Source organism: Rhinopithecus roxellana, chromosome 6, assembly GCF_007565055.1.
Source record: "Rhinopithecus roxellana isolate Shanxi Qingling chromosome 6, ASM756505v1, whole genome shotgun sequence".
In the NCBI taxonomy this organism is placed as follows: Eukaryota; Metazoa; Chordata; class Mammalia; order Primates; family Cercopithecidae; genus Rhinopithecus; species Rhinopithecus roxellana.
In genome coordinates, this window is record NC_044554.1 from 50,173,109 (window position 1) to 50,191,507 (window position 18,399).

Genomic DNA, 18,399 nt, shown 5'->3' on the forward strand with positions numbered 1-18,399 from the left:
AGGAGGCAAGGATTGTGCCCTCAGATGATTATTGGTGAAGGGAATTTATGCTTCATTTCAATTTAAGAGAATGTTGCTGTGTCTCTGCCTAGGACAGGCAGCCCATTGTGGCCCTGGGTGATGAGGGAAGCCCACAGAGACCCAGGGTTTGTGACCTGTGGCTGCCAGTGTCTGCAGAGCCAGAATTGAGCTAATCCCGTGACAGGATGGGCACTGATGGGCAGTTGTATGGTTGGTTGCTATCGGGCTTCTTGATCTCTCAAATTCTAGGTGACAAGATCATGCATGCTTGAGGGACCCTTCCCAGCAGGCTCTGGGGGCTACAAACTGGTTGAGGTGTGGAATGTCATACTACTTTACCTTTGGTTTTTCTATGAAAACCAAACAACGAAAGACAGATGAATTCAAGAACTCTACCAGTGTGCAGGCAATAATTCTGTTCGGGAAAAGGGAGTCTTGTGGCTCTTCCCCACATTGACCTTGAAAAAGCTTGGCTGCAGGGTGACTATTATTAAAATGTCAAAAAAATGGAAGATGCTGTTGAGGCTGCAGAGGAAAGGGAATGTGTGTATACTGTTGGCCCGAGTGTAAATTAGTTCATGGAAAAAGTAATGCAGAAAGCACTTTGGAGTTTTCTGAAATAATTTAAAACAGAACTATGATTCCACTCAGCATTCCTTTACTGGGCATTTACCCAAAGGAAAATAATTGTTCTGCCAAAAAGACTTGCTCTTGCATATCGGTAACAGCACTATTCACCATAGCAAAGCCATGGAATCAACCTAGGTGGCCATCAGCGGTAGACTGGAGAAAGGAAATGTGGTACATATACACCGTGGAATACTATGCAGCCATGAAAAGAATGAAATCATGTTATTTGCAGCAATATGGATGGAGCTGGATACCATAATCCTAAGCAAATTAACATAGGAACGGAAAACCAAATATCACGTTCTCATCTATAAGTGCGAGCTGAGCATTGGGTATACATGAGTATAAAGATGGGAAGAGTAGACACTGCAACTATTAGAGGGAAGAGAGAAGGAGGGTGGAAAGGGTGAAAAACTACCTATTGGGCACTATGCTCACTGCCTGAGTGATGAGATCATTTGTGCCCCAAACCTCAACATCACACAATATACCCATGTAACGAACCTGCACATGTACCCCCTGAATCTAAAATAAAAGTAGAAATTATTATTTTTTTTAAATGGGTCCTGGGCCAGTAGCAGGGGCTCATGCCTGTAATCCCAACACTTTGGGTTACTGGAGGTCAGGACAACAAAACCAACCTGGCCAATATGGTGAAACCCTGTTTCTACCAAGAATACAAAAAAATAATTAGCTGGTCATGGTGGCAGGTGCCTGTAATCCCAGGTACTTGGGAGGCTGAGTCACTTGAACCCAGGAGGCAGAGGCTGTAGTGAGGAGAGACCACGCCACGGCACTCCAGCCTGGCTGTGGTGATTCAGAAGGAGATGTTTTGTGTGAAGGCTGAGGTGGGGGCTCTTCAGAGTCTCTGTGGGAAGGAGGGCGTAAGCTGTGGTGGTGGACAGAGTTGCAGCTTTCTGCTTCTTTACCCTATTATCTGGACCCACAGGTGAACAGTACCAGCCTCCATCCCGACCACACGCTCTGGAGACCTTCACATCTCATGGTTCCATGTGAGCAAATGGACTTGGAAAGCTGTGTGGCCTGAGAACATGCAACCACATGGCCTGCCTCTCACTCAGTATTTTGTCTTGGATTTTGAATAAGCATTTTTTTGCTTGTTAGGTGTTTTTGTTGTTGGTGGTGGTGGTTTATTTTACACTGATCACTTGGAAGAAATCTCATGGTTATCTGTGATTTTCATGCCCTGTTTCTGCTGACAACTCTTCTGAGTGGGGTGGCTCACTCTCCTGTGTAAAGAGTCTACGTGGCCCAGGTAGGAGGTGGAAGCAGGCGTCTGGAGGCCATTGGGATCCTTATGTCTGTCTCTTGGCTCAGGTAACCAGCTGGGCTTTGATAGGAATGATCTGAATGGAGACAGAAAACAGTGGAAACTAACACTCCCCACCCAGTCCTGTTTATATGAAGCATTTGGTTCTTCCCTTGACTCTTGAGTGATGATGACATTCAGATGGGACACTGACATTATGGTAAGAAAGGGAAAAAGTGTAAGTTTCTTCTCTCTCTGTCTACTGTATATATTTCTCCATAAGCAGACAAACTCAAGGCTGCAAGGTGAACTAGGGTCTGTGTTTGGATTCCATAAAAACCAAATCCGTGTTGAACAAACTAATGTTTTTATGCAGTGACTTTCTGGGTAAACCATGTGTATCTGTCCATTGTGTGTGAGCGCTGAGCCCTGTTTTCCTCTGAACGTAGTAAGTGGTAGCCGTCTCCTCACATGAATCACACATGTGGAGCACAGATGACCCTCTTAAGGTAATTGATCTGACACATTTACTGTTTACCAAACAAGTGTCTGATGTATACTTGGGTGTATTCCACAGCATGTGGACTGCGGTCCCCTGTGCTTGCCAGGAATGCTGTGCTCCATGTAGAGGTTTTACTCTACTCATCACTGCAGTTTGCATGCTCCTCCGTGGACACTTGGAAACCTGTGCTCTGTTCCCTGTAACTGGAAGTATGCTCTGAACTTGTCTGTCTCCCTTGGCTGTTCTTGGCCCTTGGTACCAGCACTCTGGGGTGTCCACAAGCACTTGGGACAGAAGGTGAAGGTAGAATTTTAAAGAGAAGCTTGCTTGGATCTTCAATGACAACCTTGACAAGCTACGGCCCGAATATGGGCCTTCTCAGAATTGTCAGGAGGAGGTTTTGCAGGTGCCACAGGTGCCACGGGCCCTGCCTCCCTCTGCTGTGTCCAGTGGTTGCAAGCCAGCCAACGTGTGGCCAGAGTGGCTGGATGGTGTCACAGCTTTCAGATGTCTTTCCTTCTACCTTTTTTAAAGAGTCCCAAATGACTCACTTGAAGTGTCTCAAAAGCAAGCAAGTTTTATGAAAAGGAATCCTTCCTCAGTTAATTGATCAAATGGGTGAATCCTGACCCTCTCTAGTTTCTTTCCCTGGTCAGAGTGGGGAGCTGGTGTTGGCTGTGGGATTCCCTGCAGCGTCCCACCCCAAAGGCAAAGAAGACGAAAATGAAGAGTGCAGAGTTGGCCTTGATTCCCAAGTCACAGTCAGGCTCCCGCTATGGTAGGCCGGACATCTCTCTAGCTGCTCACAGAGATGGAACGAGGGAATTGAGGGAAGAGTTAGGGGGCCAGGGAGATTTACTTGAGTCTGATTTTTCAGGTCAATGAGAAGGGAGGGCTTGGTCCAGGGCTTGGTGCCAACACTTTCCTGGGAGAGGCACATCGTCACCAACAGCATTTGTCATTATTGGTGTATGTTAGCAATAAGATTCAGCTGGTCAGATTTTTTGGGCCGCCTCAAAGATGCTGATACATTTTCTGTGCTGTGATTGTGCTGAAGGCAGAGTAGCTCTAACCACTGTGAGAACCCACATAGAAATGAATACTCCCCGCCAAAGACCACCTTTCTGAAACACACTTTTCTCTAGAAACCAGTGCCCCCTTTCTCCCAAGCTTCTAATTTTTGGATTCCATCTCTTTGTGAGTGCTAATCTAGTGTACCATGGAACACATTTTGGGAGCCGGGGGCTCTGCTTACCTTTAAGGGGGACTGTCCTGTCTGACCTGAGATTGGAGGACGCTTTCCAGTGTGAAGGAGTGTGAGAGAGCAGACACAGACACAGTGAGAACAGGCTCATTTTATTGGTATAGAGACTGCAGAGGACCGAGGCTTTAACTGTTGGAAGCTATGGTGTTCTTAATCCAGGTCAAATAGTTGTAGACCTTGGTGTAGACTCCAGGCTTGTTCTTCTGGGCACAGCCATCACCCCAGGAGACAATGCCTTGGAGCTGTCCATTGCAGACCACAGGGCCACCAGAGTCACCCTGGGGTGAAGAAGGTACAAGTTGTATAGAGAGATGGAGGAAGAATATAACTATATTTACTCTGAACCTTAAAAGACCCCTTTCCAGCCAGCTCTGTGGCTCCACGTCCTTCTCACGGTGGCCCATTCTCTGTTCTTCCTAAGCAGACAGCATGCAGCCCAAGGGAGCTTTCCTGACTTCTCACTGGGGGCACTGCAGGGAGCATCCTTAGCCCCACCACCTTGGGAGTTCAAATCTTTTTCTCGGGTGGGGCCTGGGTATCAGTGGGAGCCTCAGCATGGGAAGGGTTATCCAAATCACCTGGCAGGAATCCTTGCCTCCCTCAAGGAAGCCAGCACAGAACATGTTGCTGGTAATCCTTCCAGGGTAGGAGGCTTCACACTTAGCCTGGGTCAGCACAGGAGCTTCCAGGCACTGCAGCTCATCTGGGTAGTCGGCTGTGAGGATCAGGAAGAGATCAAAGAAAGTCGAAATGTGGGTCAGGCTTAGAAAGAGACAATAATCTACGATGGAACATTGAAGAGGAACATTGCCTCTGGGGAGGACTCCAAAACATAAGTCCTGGAAAGGGATTCTGGTTTTAGTTTCCAGAATGATCACTGTTGAAACCCTCCAAGACGTGGTCATTGCAAGTTCTCCATTTGTCCTGTCTTTTGATTTTAGGAGTCAAGTCCTTGAGACTTTACATCCTCTGGTGCCCTGTGCAGAGCCTGTGTATTATGGGCACTAGAAATGCGTCTTAACCCTGGAGGCGAGAGGATTTAAGTCAAGGGGCATGCTTCATTCTGGAAATTGTGAGGATGGAGGGAAGTAGAAGGACAAAGGATGCCACTCACCACCAGAGCTCAGAGTGTTGCCCCAGCCAGAGATGAGGCACTTGGCACCAGCAGCTGGAGCGGCGGTAGGAAGAGAGATCGTGGACACGCGGGCATTGATGACGGCAGCTGAGGAGAGCTTGATCAGCAGGATGTCATTGTTCAGAGTATTGCTGTTATAATTGGGGTGGCGGATGATCTTGGCTGCATTGATGAACTGCTCATTCCCCTCCTGGACTTCAATGTTGTGCTCTCCCAGTCTCACCTGGATGCGGCTGATGGACAGGCAAGGCATGGTGAAGACCTTCTCTCACAGCCGGGACACCCATCCCACCTTCTCCAGGGTCCTTAAGCTCCCTGCTCATGGACAGCTCTGGAGGGATCAGGTGGGCTGTGTAGCATATCACATGGGCAGTAGAGGGATGTGGGTCAGTGCAGGCGTGAGACCCAGGACCTTTCTGCTTCAGAGGTTGGTGGTAGTAGGGTTGGGAAGAGTCAAAGGGATCCCACCGAAGGCTGCTATGCAACCAGCCTTCCCAGTCTCTTTCCCACAATCTCTACAGTCACTAGCACTGTGGGCACAAGGAGCTCCTTGTAGTTTTCCCAGCATTCTTCACCCCAGACCTGTGCTAACTGCGCATGGTGCCTGTTCCTCCCTCCCTTTTTGGCCTGGTGAGCACCACCCTTCTGTGTAATCTAATGCAAGCTTAGCCATAGCATTAGCATCTCCTGGGAACTTGTTAGAAATGTACATTCTTGGTCCTTACCCCCACCTACTGATCAGAACCTTGGGGGTGGAACCCAGTGATTTCTGCCTTAACAAGCCTGCAGGTGTTTCTGGTGCATACTCAGGTTTGAGAGTTCTTTGTCTAGGCAGAGTTTCTCAGCTCTGTCTATGCACTCTACAGTTACCAGAAGTAGAGTGTTATATACTGAGATATTCACACCCTCTTTCTGAAAATTTTGAGTTAATCACCCTGGGATGGGACACAGGCATTAGTATTTTTGAACTCTTTCTTAGGTGGCTTTAATGTGTAGCTAACCAGCAAAAGGTACTTGCCTGCTTTTCTCACTAGCTCTGACCACACCAAGATCATCCCTGCCTGCTTTTATGACCACAACCCTTGCTGTTTCATGGATTTGCCTGGGTGTGAGAGGTTTCTGTCTTGTGTTCACTCTCTGCTCTGGACAGTCAGCTGCTGCCAACAAGTTTTCTTCTCCACCATCTCTCCCATCCATCTTACCCAACCTCAGTATTTCTCTGGGCTGAAGCCATGCTCCACCAGGCAGCCTGGCTGGGAGCTTTGCCGTCGGGGGCCCCACACTTACGTCTTGTAGCAGTGAGCTGCTGACACCACCCACTGTTTGTTAATGAGGGAGCCACCACAGAAGTGGTAGCCAGAATTCAGGGACACCTGGTAGGGGACAGAATTCTCCCACAGGTGTAGCCCCCAACGATCTTGTCATCATCGTCAAAGGGGGCAGCAACTGGAGTGGAGACGGGAAGGGAGAAGGCAAGTCAGTAGCATTTTAGGGGTGCTGCTCCCAGCCTGCAGTTGCTTCCTTCTAATTAGAAATGGTTCACAAGCACAGTGAGGCTAGGCAAGGGAGGGAGCGCAGCCACCCTTGGTGAGCATCACTGGATGTGTCTCCCAAGTCTCTGTGTCTCCAGGGCATGTAGCAAGGTACCCAGTGGGGGCTCAGACCTCTGCTGGGGTCACCAGGCTGAGGTCACAAGGAATATCCTCACAATGCTTTCAGTGGGATAGGAGTTGGCATGTGGTTGCCTCACCCACTGAGTGCTTCTCTCTTTTATTCATGAGCTGTTTGAGCTTCTCCTGGCTATTTGAGTCCTGGATTGTCAGGATACTTTGGCCAAGCTTGGACCCTGGGCTGTGGACACTTGCCATGACCCGCTTCCCCCATAGCTCAGATCTGTGCAGTTAGGGCCGCGTTTAGGGCAGCCCCCAGGTTCACTTCGAGAGAACAAGGGTGGATGTTGTTATTGGCCAATAGTATAACAATTCTTAACTTTGGCTGTATGCCTGGAAATATTAAGAATCACCTGGGATGCTTAAAAGCCCAGAACACAAGCTGCACCCCAGACAAATGAAGTTAGAATGTCTAGAGCTGAGTCTCTGGCATGAGTAATTTTTCAACCTCCCCAGGTGCATTCGAGGTTAAGAGCAGCTCTAGTGGTGCTCTTGTGGTGCTGTCGGAGCCAAGTCTGAAGCCTGCTGCTTCATTTCGTGGTCCTGCCCCACCTGACCTCCTTTCCTAGCTTTTCCAACCACAGCTCGGATAGAGATGAATGAGAGTGGTGGGAGTGAAATCAGGGAGAAGTTGAAACAGGAGAGCCTTAAAGACAGCCCAGACAGGATGGGAAGTAGAGATGCCATATGGAAGAAATAGAATATCAGAGCACAGTCAAAAGGGGAGAGGTAGCAAGAATGGAAGGGCATGTGCCTGCCAGGAAATGGTGTGCGTGGAGCCTGAGGCAGGGCATGATACTCACCAGCAGCTCCCACAAAGGTAAGGATCAGGAGTGGATTCATGGTGGTAGAAAGTGCCTGACTGGTGGTGGAGGACCCATCTTTATACCTCCCGAGGATCAGGAGAGGAGGTGTCTGTGAGGTGAAGGTCACCGCTCCTTCCAGCACAAACACACCTGCAGCTTTCCCCTTCCCAGGGTCTTGCATCAGCTTGGCTATGTTTGGCCACTCTGTGGGTTTGTGATTTAAAAGTGATAAGGAAACTTGCCTTCTGAGAGCAGAGAGGGAGACTGGCTGTTTCCTAGAAAGATGCTGGGATGGGGAAGACAGGGAAAACCAAGCCGCGGATCACGGAACTGGGGGTTCTTAGGCTGCGGAGATGAGGCTTAGAAGGAGGGAGAATGGCCTGCCTGTTTAGGAATCCTTTTAACTATTGGGAATGTATTTAATGTACTTAAGGAAGGACAAGCGTTGGTAACAAGCTTAGCTTTTCAGTGTCCGGGAGCCCCAAAGAGTGGAGGAAAGTCTTATCTAAGGCTCATTCCTGTGAAAATGAAGATGCTTCTCTCCAGTCAGGGTGCGGGCATGTCAAATCCAAGACTTTGGGCACAAGAATTCCAACACTAAGGGATAAGGGGAAGGGAGACTCCCATTCCATTGGATTCTGGGCTTCCAGATGGCTCTCCTTCCTACCAAGACTTAAGGATGGGAAGTGTTGCAAAGAAGAAGGGGGCACACGTTATGTAGGAACTTACTCAGTGCATCTGGAGGATGGAAAACCAATGGCATATCCTCCCCTTCTTCAATGTGAAGACATTTTCTGTGTCATGTGCATCCTGTCATAGGTTCTTTTAATGCAGCCTTACTGGTGCCCTGGCAACCTGCACCCAGGGTGATACAAACTGACCCACCTGCTTTGGGCTGACAGCCTGAACCAGAATGACAAGCCCCTGTCAGATGTCAGAGTTTGGACCACAGTAAATCTGGGTTATGATCTGATCTGAGAATCAGCAGTAGGTAGAGATTTGAGCACATGGTAAATGGGTCTCATATTGGGTTCAGTAAGAAAGATGTGGAGGGGTGAGTCTAGAATTTTCTGTCTTAGATGCAGTGAGATTATGCTGGGCTCAGTACAAAGTGAATCTTCCCAGAGAATACCTCGATGTGGGCCCTACCAAGGCTACTAAGACACAGTTGAGTAATTGACTAAGGCACAACTTGGCCAGAGCAGTGTGGAGATAGAGATGCTGTCTCTGCTGAAGTCTAACGATGTAAGGGAAGAAGGAGCTTCCTTATGAGGGTGCTTTCCGTTCTCAGCAAGTCTGAGCTCAGGTTTGTGATGGGCAGGAGTGAGCAGAGTTCAAGGTTGAGTTGTTTGAAAGGTAAAAGAAGCAGGGATGTTCTGGAGACAGTGAACAAAATGAGCAAAGCTCAGAAACTTGGTGTTGAAATTGGACATGGCTGGGGGCTAGAGGGAGGAAGCAAATGGAAACCAGAGAGAGTTGGAAAAAATGCCAAATTGGGGCCGGTGGAGTTCAGAGGACACACAGAGATCCTTCAGGTTTAGCTCCTGGCATGGCTGCCAAGCTAGCTTTCCCACAGCCAGGAGACCCACTGCTCGGAGACCCCCTCTCCACCCCGTACCTTCTCTAATCACTGATGCGCTCATACATAACACTGCTAACCTTAGATGGTGCATGGTGTCTGACTACTTTACAAGAGTTTTCATATAAGCAACAGTGGTACATTGCTTTTCATTTATGCTGAGTTTCACAGTTGAACTTCCCACAAACATGCTATTTGTGATATGTGCAGAGCGAACTTATTTCCATTTATAGAGGAAGACAATGAGGTTCAGAAGGATTCTGTCTTGCCCAAGAATACAGAACTTGCCAGAGCTGATCGTAAGGCCAACAAGCCATGGAGTGCATTGTGAAGTGTGGGAATTGCTGCAGGTGGCATCTAAAAGGAGATTTATTGAGGATCAAGACAGAGGTCCCCAGAGGACCAACTGTACATCTGATTCCTTCCTGTTGCTGTTCTTCCTGGCAGAAATAGATGATTGAATTCATCTTTCTCCTGGCACCATGTGTCAGAGCCTTACCTTGCCATAGTTCCAGACCCATCTAGGCCATGACTACCATGTAGATGACACAGCTCTCTGCTCATGAATAACTGGCCAAGCCTGAGGTAGCCTGGTTTTGGAGCATTGATAATATGGGCTTTTCCTGTATTGTCCCTAAGCATGTTGTTTCATTTTTTCCCCTTGTCATGGGGTCTTCACAGAACTCCTGCCTTAGAGGATAAGGAGAGACTCTTGCTCTAGCAACCGTAGACACTAGTGTGCACTAAACAGGGATGCGAACCTTGGTAGAAGATGGAAAATTGTTTTGGAAAAGGGGATTTTTGGATCAGTGCTTGTGTCTCTGACTCTGCGTCTGAAACGGAACACCTAAGAATATGAGGATTTTCTGTATCTAGAGCTTGAAGACTAGCCTTCTCTGTATTTTGCACTCTTCCTTAAATGATCACAGTATAGTCTGAGGTCAGCTTTCTTCAAAAGGAATGACCTTACAGGCAGAGCAGATAGCTATAGGTGGAGACCTTTACCTCATATTGTAGACTCACATGTGTAGGATAGGCTCAGATCCAGCTACCCATGCTCAATTTGGAGGATATGGCATTCTTGGTACTGTTCACTCTGAACTAGAGATTTCTTTGTCTACTTCTCTAAGACATCTTTCTGGCTTGTGTTTAGTGCTTAGCACACCAAGCCACTGTCCTTCAATTATGATAACACTGAATCATTTCTGTGTGCTTACTATATAGCACGTAACTTCCTATACAGCATGTAACTCATATAAGTTAAGAATGTTTTTTTCACTTTATCATCACAACCACTTATGGGATTCCCCCTTTTACAGATGATCACATGAGCTTTCTGGAGGTGAAGTGACTCTCCCATCTCCCAGAGCAGCAGCTCCCAACCAGTGCTGGCCCTGCCTGCATTCAAGACCTTGGAAAAGCAACCAGAACCAGAAAGAACCACGAGAGAAGCTTTCAATGACTTTCAGCCACTTTGTCGCCCTTTTATTCTCTTCTCCTCTCCTGCATTTTTCCCTATCTGCTGGTACCGTTCGGGATGTGGATGCCTGTCCCCACACAAAAACACTTGGGATTTTTTTCTGATACTGCAATTCATCCCAATTTTCCCCCATTTAAAATTAGATCTCACCTACTTGTTTGGGTCAGATTGATGTGTGTTTTAAAATCTCTAAGGAAGGAGGCAAGGATTGTGCCCTCAGATGATTATTGGTGAAGGGAATTTATGCTTCATTTCAGTTTAAGAGAATGTTGCTGTGTCTCTGCCTAGGACAGGCAGCCCATTGTGGCCCTGGGTGATGAGGGAGGCCCACAGAGACCCAGGGTTTGTGACCTGTGGCTGCCAGTGTCTGCAGAGCCAGAATTGAGCTAATCCCGTGACAGGATGGGCACTGATGGGCAGTTGTATGGTTGGTTGCTATCGGGCTTCTTGATCTCTCAAATTCTAGGTGACAAGATCATGCATGCTTGAGGGACCCTTCCCAGCAGGCTCTGGGGGCTACAAACTGGTTGAGGTGTGGAATGTCATACTACTTTACCTTTGGTTTTTCTATGAAAACCAAACAACGAAAGACAGATGAATTCAAGAACTCTACCAGTGTGCAGGCAATGATTCTGTTTGGGAAAAGGGAGGCTTGTGGCTCTTCCCCACATTGGCCTTGAAAAAGCTTGGCTGCAGGGTGACTATTATTAAAATGTCAAAAAAATGGAAGATGCTGTTGAGGCTGCAGAGGATAGGGAACGTGTGTACACTGTTGGCCCGAGTGTAAATTAGTTCATGGAAAAAGTAATGCAGAAAGCACTTTGGAGATTTCTGAAATAATTTAAAACAGAACTATGATTCCACTCAGCATTCCTTTACTGGGCATTTACCCAAAGGAAAATAATTGTTCTGCCAAAAAGACTTGCTCTTGCATATTGGTAACAGCATTATTCACCATAGCAAAGCCATGGAATCAACCTAGGTGGCCATCAGCGGTAGACTGGAGAAAGGAAATGTGGTACATATACACCGTGGAATACTATGCAGCCATGAAAAGAATGAAATCATGTTATTTGCAGCAATATGGTTGGAGCTGGAGACCATAATCCTAAGCAAATTAACATAGGAACGGAAAACCAAATATCATGTTCTCATCTATAAGTGCGAGCTGAGCATTGGGTATACATGAGTATAAAGATGGGAAGAGTAGACACTGCAACTATTAGAGGGAAGAGAGAAGGAGGGTGGAAAGGGTGAAAAACTACCTATTGGGCACTATGCTCACTGCCTGAGTGATGAGATCATTTGTGCCCCAAACCTCAACATCACACAATATACCCATGTAACGAACCTGCACATGTACCCCCTGAATCTAAAATAAAAGTAGAAATTATTATTTTTTTTAAATGGGTCCTGGGCCAGTAGCAGGGGCTCATGCCTGTAATCCCAACACTTTGGATTACTGGAGGTCAGGACAACAAAACCAACCTGGCCAATATGGTGAAACCCTGTTTCTACCAAGAATACAAAAAAAAAATTAGCTGGTCATGGTGGCAGGTGCCTGTAATCCCAGGTACTTGGGAGGCTGAGTCACTTAAACCCAGGAGGCAGAGGCTGTAGTGAGGAGAGACCACGCCACGGCATTCCAGCCTGGCTGTGGTGATTCAGAAGGAGATGTTTTGTGTGAAGGCTGAGGTGGGGGCTCTTCAGAGTCTCTGTGGGAAGGAGGGCATAAGCCGTGGTGGTGGACAGAGTTGCAGCTTTCTGCTTCTTTGCCCTATTGTCTGGACCCACAGGTGAACAGTACCAGCCTCCATCCCGACCACACGCTCTGGGACCTTCACATCTCACGGTTCCTTGTGAGCAAATGGACTTGGAAAGCTGTGTGGCCTGAGAACATGCAACCACATAACCTGCCTCTCACTCAGTATTTTGTCTTGGATTTTGAATAAGCATTTTTTTGCTTGTTAGGTGTTTTTGTTGTTGTTGGTGGTGGTTTATTTTACACTGATCACTTGGAAGAAATCCCATGGTTATCTGTGATTTTCATGCCCTGTTTCTGCTGACAACTCTTCTGAGTGGGGTGGCTCACTCTCCTGTGTAAAGAGTCTACGTGGCCCAGGTAGGAGGTGGAAGCAGGCGTCTGGAGGCCATTGGGATCCTTATGTCTGTCTCTTGGCTCAGGTAACCAGCTGGGCTTTGATAGGAATGATCTGAATGGAGACAGAAAAGAGTGGAAACTAACACTCCCCGCCCAGTCCTGTTTATATGAAGCCTTTGGTTCTTCCCTTGACTCTTGAGTGATGATGACATTCAGATGGGACACTGACATTATGGTAAGAAAGGGAAAAAGTGTAAGTTTCTTCTCTATCTGTCTACTGTATATATTTCTCCATAAGCAGACAAACTCAAGGCTGCAAGGTGAACTAGGGTCTGCGTTTGGATTCCATAAAAACCAAATCCGTGTTGAACAAACTAATGTTTTTATGCAGTGACTTTCTGGGTAAACCGTGTGTATCTGTCCATTGTGTGTGAGCGCTGAGCCCTGTTTTCCTCTGAACGTAGTAAGTGGTAGCCGTCTCCTCACATGAATCACACATGTGGAGCACAGGTGACCCTCTTAAGGTAATTGATCTGACACATTTACTGTTTACCAAACAAGTGTCTGATGTATACTTGGGTGTATTCCACAGCATGTGGACTGCGGTCCCCTGTGCTTGCCAGGAATGCTGTGCTCCATGTAGAGGTTTTACTCTACTCATCACTGTGGTTTGCATGCTCCTCCGTGGACACTTGGAAACCTGTCCTCTGTTCCCTGTAACTGGAAGTATGCTCTGAACTTGTCTGTCTCCCTTGGCTGTTCTTGGCCCTTGGTACCAGCACTCTGGGGTGTCCACAAGCACTTGGGACAGAAGGTGAAGGTGAAATTTTAAAGAAAAGCTTGCTTGGATCATCAGTGACAACCTTGACAAGCTACAGCCCGAATATGGGTCCTCTCAGAATTGTCAGGAGGAGGTTTTGCAGGTGCCACAGGTGCCACGGGCCCTGCCTCCCTCTGCTGTGTCCAGTGGTTGCAAGCCAGCCAATGTGTGGTCAGAGTGGCTGGATAGTGTCACAGCCTTCAGATGTCTTTCCTTCCACCTTTTTAAAAGAGTTCCAAATCACTCACTTGAAGTGTTTCAATGGCAAGCAAGTTTTATGAAAAGGAATCCTTCCTCAGTTAATTGATCAAATGGGTGAATCCTGAACCTCTCTAGTTTCCTTCCCTGGTCAGAGTGGGGAGCTGGTGTTGGCTGTGGGATTCACTGCAGTGCCCTACCCCAAAGGCAAAGAAGACGAAAATGAAGAGTGCAGAGTTGGCCTTGATTCCCAAGTCACAGTCAGGCTCCCGCTGTGGTAGGCCGGACATCTCTCTAGCTGCTCACAGAGATGGAATGAGGGAATTGAGGGAAGAGTTAGGGGGCCATGGAGATTTACTTGAGTCTGATTTTCCAGGTGAATGGGAAGGGGGGCTTTGTACAGGGTTTGTTGCTGACACATTCTTGGTAGAGGCACGTCATCACCAATGGCATTTGTCGTTGTTGTATGTTAGCAATAAGATTCAGCTGGTCCGATGTTTTGGGCCACCTTGAAGATGCTGACACATTTTCTGTGCTGTGATTGTTCTGAAGACAGAGTAGCTCTAACCACTGTGAGAAGCCCAAATAAAAATCAATACCCCCCGCCAAAGACCACCTTTCTGAAACACACTTTTCTCTAGAAAACAGTGCCCCCCTTTCTCCCAAGCTTCTTATTTTTGGATTCCATCTCTTTGTGTGTGCTAATCTAGTGTACCATGGAACACATTTTGGGAGCTGGGGGCTCTGCTTACCTTTAAGGGGGACTGTCGTGTCTGACCTGAGATTGGAGGATGCTTTCCAGTGTGAAGGAGTGTGAGGGAACAGGCACAGACACAGTGAGAACAGGGTCATTTTATTGGTATAGAGACTGCAGAGGGACCGGGGGCTTTAGCTGTTGGCAGCTATGGTGTTCTTAATCCAGGTCAAATAGTTGTAGACCTTGGTGTAGACTCCAGGCTTGTTCTTCTGGGCACAGCCATTGCCCCAGGAGACAATGCCTTGGAGCTGTCCATTGCAGACCAGAGGGCCACCAGAGTCACCCTGGGGTGAAGAAGGTACAAGTTGTATGGAGAGATGGAGGAGGAATATAGCTATATTTACTCTGAACCTTAAAAGACCCCTTTCCAGCTAGCTCTGTGGCTCCACGTCCTTCTCACGGTGGCCCATTCTCTGTTCTTCCTAAGCAGACAGCATGCAGCCCAAGAAGTCAGGAAGACAGGGAGCCTTCCTGACTTCTCACTGGGGGCACTGCAGGGAGCATCCTTAGCCCCACCACCTTGGGAGTTCAAATCTTTTTCTCGGGTGGGGCCTGGGTATCAGTGGGAGCCTCAGCATGGGAAGGGTTGTCCAAATCACCTGGCAAGAATCCTTGCCTCCCTCAAGGAAGCCGGCACAGAACATGTTGCTGGTAATCTTTCCAGGGTAGGAGGCTTCACACTTAGCCTGGGTCAGCACAGGAGCTTCCAGGCACTGCAGCTCATCTGGGTAGTCGGCTGTGAGGATCAGGAAGAGATCAAAGAAAGTCGAAATGTGGGTCAGGCTTTAGAAAGAGACAATAATCTACGATGGAACATTGAAGAGGAACATTGCCTCTGGGGAGGACTCCAAAACATAAGTCCTGGAAAGGGATTCTGGTTTTAGTTTCCAGAATGATCACTGTTGAAACCCTCCAAGACGTGGTCATTGCAAGTTCTCCATTTGTCCTGTCTTTTGATTTTAGGAGTCAAGTCCTTGAGACTTTACATCCTCTGGTGCCCTGTGCAGAGCCTGTGTATTATGGGCACTAGAAATGCGTCTTAACCCTGGAGGCGAGAGGATTTAAGTCAAGGGGCATGCTTCATTCTGGAAATTGTGAGGATGGAGGGAAGTAGAAGGACAAAGGATGCCACTCACCACCAGAGCTCAGAGTGTTGCCCCAGCCAGAGATGAGGCACTTGGCACCAGCAGCTGGAGCGGCGGTAGGAAGAGAGATCGTGGACACGCGGGCATTGATGACGGCAGCTGAGGAGAGCTTGATCAGCAGGATGTCATTGTTCAGAGTATTGCTGTTATAATTGGGGTGGCGGATGATCTTGGCTGCATTGATGAACTGCTCATTCCCCTCCTGGACTTCAATGTTGTGCTCTCCCAGTCTCACCTGGATGCGGCTGATGGACAGGCAAGGCATGGTGAAGACCTTCTCTCACAGCCGGGACACCCATCCCACCTTCCCCAGGGTCCTTAAGCTCCCTGCTCATGGACAGCTCTGGAGGGATCAGGTGGGCTGTGTAGCCATATCACATGGGCAGTAGAGGGATGTGGGTCAGTGCAGGCGTGAGACCCAGGACCTTTCTGCTTCAGAGGTTGGTGGTAGTAGGGTTGGGAAGAGTCAAAGGGATCCCACCGAAGGCTGCTACGCAACCAGCCTTCCCAGTCTCTTTCCCACAATCTCTACAGTCACTAGCACTGTGGGCACAAGGAGCTCCTTGTAGTTTTCCCAGCATTCTTCACCCCAGACCTGTGCTAACTGCGCATGGTGCCTGTTCCTCCCTCCCTTTTTGGCCTGGTGAGCACCACCCTTCTGTGTAATCTAATGCAAGCTTAGCCATAGCATTAGCATCTCCTGGGAACTTGTTAGAAATGTACATTCTTGGTCCTTACCCCCACCTACTGATCAGAACCTTGGGGGTGGAACCCAGTGATTTCTGCCTTAACAAACCTGCAGGTGTTTCTGGTGCATACTCAGGTTTGAGAGTTCTTTGTCTAGGCAGAGTTTCTCAGCTCTGTCTATGCACTCTACAGTTACCAGAAGTAGAGTGTTATATACTGAGATATTCACACCCTCTTTCTGAAAATTTTGAGTTAATCACCCTGGGATGGGACACAGGCATTAGTATTTTTGAACTCTTTCTTAGGTGGCTTTAATGTGTAGCTAACCAGCAAAAGGTACTTGCCTGCTTTTCTCACTAGCTCTGACCACACCAAGATCATCCCTGCCTGCTTTTATGACCACAACCCTTGCTGTTTCATGGATTTGCCTGGGTGTGAGAGGTTTCTGTCTTGTGTTCACTCTCTGCTCTGGACAGTCAGCTGCTGCCAACAAGTTTTCTTCTCCACCATCTCTCCCATCCATCTTACCCAACCTCAGTATTTCTCTGGGCTGAAGCCATGCTCCACCAGGCAGCCTGGCTGGGAGCTTTGCCGTCGGGGGCCCCACACTTACGTCTTGTAGCAGTGAGCTGCTGACACCACCCACTGTTTGTTAATGAGGGAGCCACCACAGAAGTGGTAGCCAGAATTCAGGGACACCTGGTAGGGGACAGAATTCTTCCCACAGGTGTAGCCCCCAACGATCTTGTCATCATCGTCAAAGGGGGCAGCAACTGGAGTGGAGACGGGAAGGGAGAAGGCAAGTCAGTAGCATGTTAGGGGTGCTGCTCCCAGCCTGCAGTTGCTTCCTTCTAATTAGAAATGGTTCACAAGCACAGTGAGGCTAGGCAAGGGAGGGAGCGCAGCCACCCTTGGTGAGCATCACTGGATGTGTCTCCCAAGTCTCTGTGTCTCCAGGGCATGTAGCAAGGTACCCAGTGGGGGCTCAGACCTCTGCTGGGGTCACCAGGCTGAGGTCACAAGGAATATCCTCACAATGCTTTCAGTGGGATAGGAGTTGGCATGTGGTTGCCTCACCCACTGAGTGCTTCTCTCTTTTATTCATGAGCTGTTTGAGCTTCTCCTGGCTATTTGAGTCCTGGATTGTCAGGATACTTTGGCCAAGCTTGGACCCTGGGCTGTGGACACTTGCCATGACCCGCTTCCCCCATAGCTCAGATCTGTGCAGTTAGGGCCGCGTTTAGGGCAGCCCCCAGGTTCACTTCGAGAGAACAAGGGTGGATGTTGTTATTGGCCAATAGTATAACAATTCTTAACTTTGGCTGTATGCCTGGAAATATTAAGAATCACCTGGGATGCTTAAAAGCCCAGAACACAAGCTGCACCCCAGACAAATGAAGTTAGAATGTCTAGAGCTGAGTCTCTGGCATGAGTAATTTTTCAACCTCCCCAGGTGCATTCGAGGTTAAGAGCAGCTCTAGTGGTGCTCTTGTGGTGCTGTCGGAGCCAAGTCTGAAGCCTGCTGCTTCATTTCGTGGTCCTGCCCCACCTGACCTCCTTTCCTAGCTTTTCCAACCACAGCTCGGATAGAGATGAATGAGAGTGGTGGGAGTGAAATCAGGGAGAAGTTGAAACAGGAGAGCCTTAAAGACAGCCCAGACAGGATGGGAAGTAGAGATGCCATATGGAAGAAATAGAATATCAGAGCACAGTCAAAAGGGGAGAGGTAGCAAGAATGGAAGGGCATGTGCCTGCCAGGAAATGGTGTGCGTGGAGCCTGAGGCAGGGCATGATACTCACCAGCAGCTCCCACAAAGGTAAGGATCAGGAGTGGATTCATGGTGGTAGAAAGTGCCTGACTGGTGGTGGAGGACCCATCTTTATACCTCCCGAGGATCAGGAGAGGAGGTGTCTGTGAGGTGAAGGTCACCGCTCCTTCCAGCACAAACACACCTGCAGCTTTCCCCTTCCCAGGGTCTTGCATCAGCTTGGCTATGTTTGGCCACTCTGTGGGTTTGTGATTTAAAAGTGATAAGGAAACTTGCCTTCTGAGAGCAGAGAGGGAGACTGGCTGTTTCCTAGAAAGATGCTGGGATGGGGAAGACAGGGAAAACCAAGCCGCGGATCACGGAACTGGGGGTTCTTAGGCTGCGGAGATGAGGCTTAGAAGGAGGGAGAATGGCCTGCCTGTTTAGGAATCCTTTTAACTATTGGGAATGTATTTAATGTACTTAAGGAAGGACAAGCGTTGGTAACAAGCTTAGCTTTTCAGTGTCCGGGAGCCCCAAAGAGTGGAGGAAAGTCTTATCTAAGGCTCATTCCTGTGAAAATGAA

The 18,399-nt window shown here is 48.3% G+C and overlaps 2 protein-coding genes and 2 gene segments (V, D, J or C); all 4 read right to left on the reverse strand.

Annotated features, from left to right (window-relative positions):
- Positions 1 to 18,399, reverse strand: part of LOC104674945 — a 381,543-nt gene that overhangs the window by 44,188 nt on the left and 318,956 nt on the right.
- Positions 1 to 18,399, reverse strand: part of LOC104674944 — a 340,994-nt gene that overhangs the window by 34,997 nt on the left and 287,598 nt on the right.
- Positions 3,759 to 7,335, reverse strand: LOC115898217 (trypsin-1-like). The gene is given in 6 exon segments (XM_030932094.1): positions 3,759 to 3,965; positions 4,266 to 4,402; positions 4,802 to 5,055; positions 6,110 to 6,218; positions 6,221 to 6,268; positions 7,296 to 7,335. Coding segments are annotated over 6 exon segments (741 nt in total). The 3' UTR covers positions 3,759 to 3,812.
- On the reverse strand, positions 14,309 to 17,943 carry LOC104670402 (trypsin-1-like). Its single transcript, XM_030932093.1, has 5 exons — positions 17,866 to 17,943; positions 16,679 to 16,838; positions 15,370 to 15,623; positions 14,833 to 14,969; positions 14,309 to 14,517 (listed from the first exon to the last, which is right to left on the reverse strand). The coding sequence occupies exons 1-5, from the start codon at positions 17,903 to 17,905 to the stop codon at positions 14,365 to 14,367; spliced, it is 744 nt and encodes a 247-aa protein (XP_030787953.1). The 5' UTR covers positions 17,906 to 17,943; the 3' UTR covers positions 14,309 to 14,364.

Bases quoted from the DNA above. Each gene is read 5' to 3' on its own strand.
- LOC104670402 (XM_030932093.1), bottom strand. From the start codon at position 17,905: ATGAATCCACTCCTGATCCTTACCTTTGTGGGAGCTGCTG. The intron at 16,839-17,865 runs GTGAGTATCATG...TCTCCACTCCAG, and splicing joins TACCTTTGTGGGAGCTGCTG to TTGCTGCCCCCTTTGACGAT. The intron at 14,518-14,832 runs GTGATTTGGACA...TCTTCACCCCAG, and splicing joins GAGGCAAGGATTCTTGCCAG to GGTGACTCTGGTGGCCCTCT.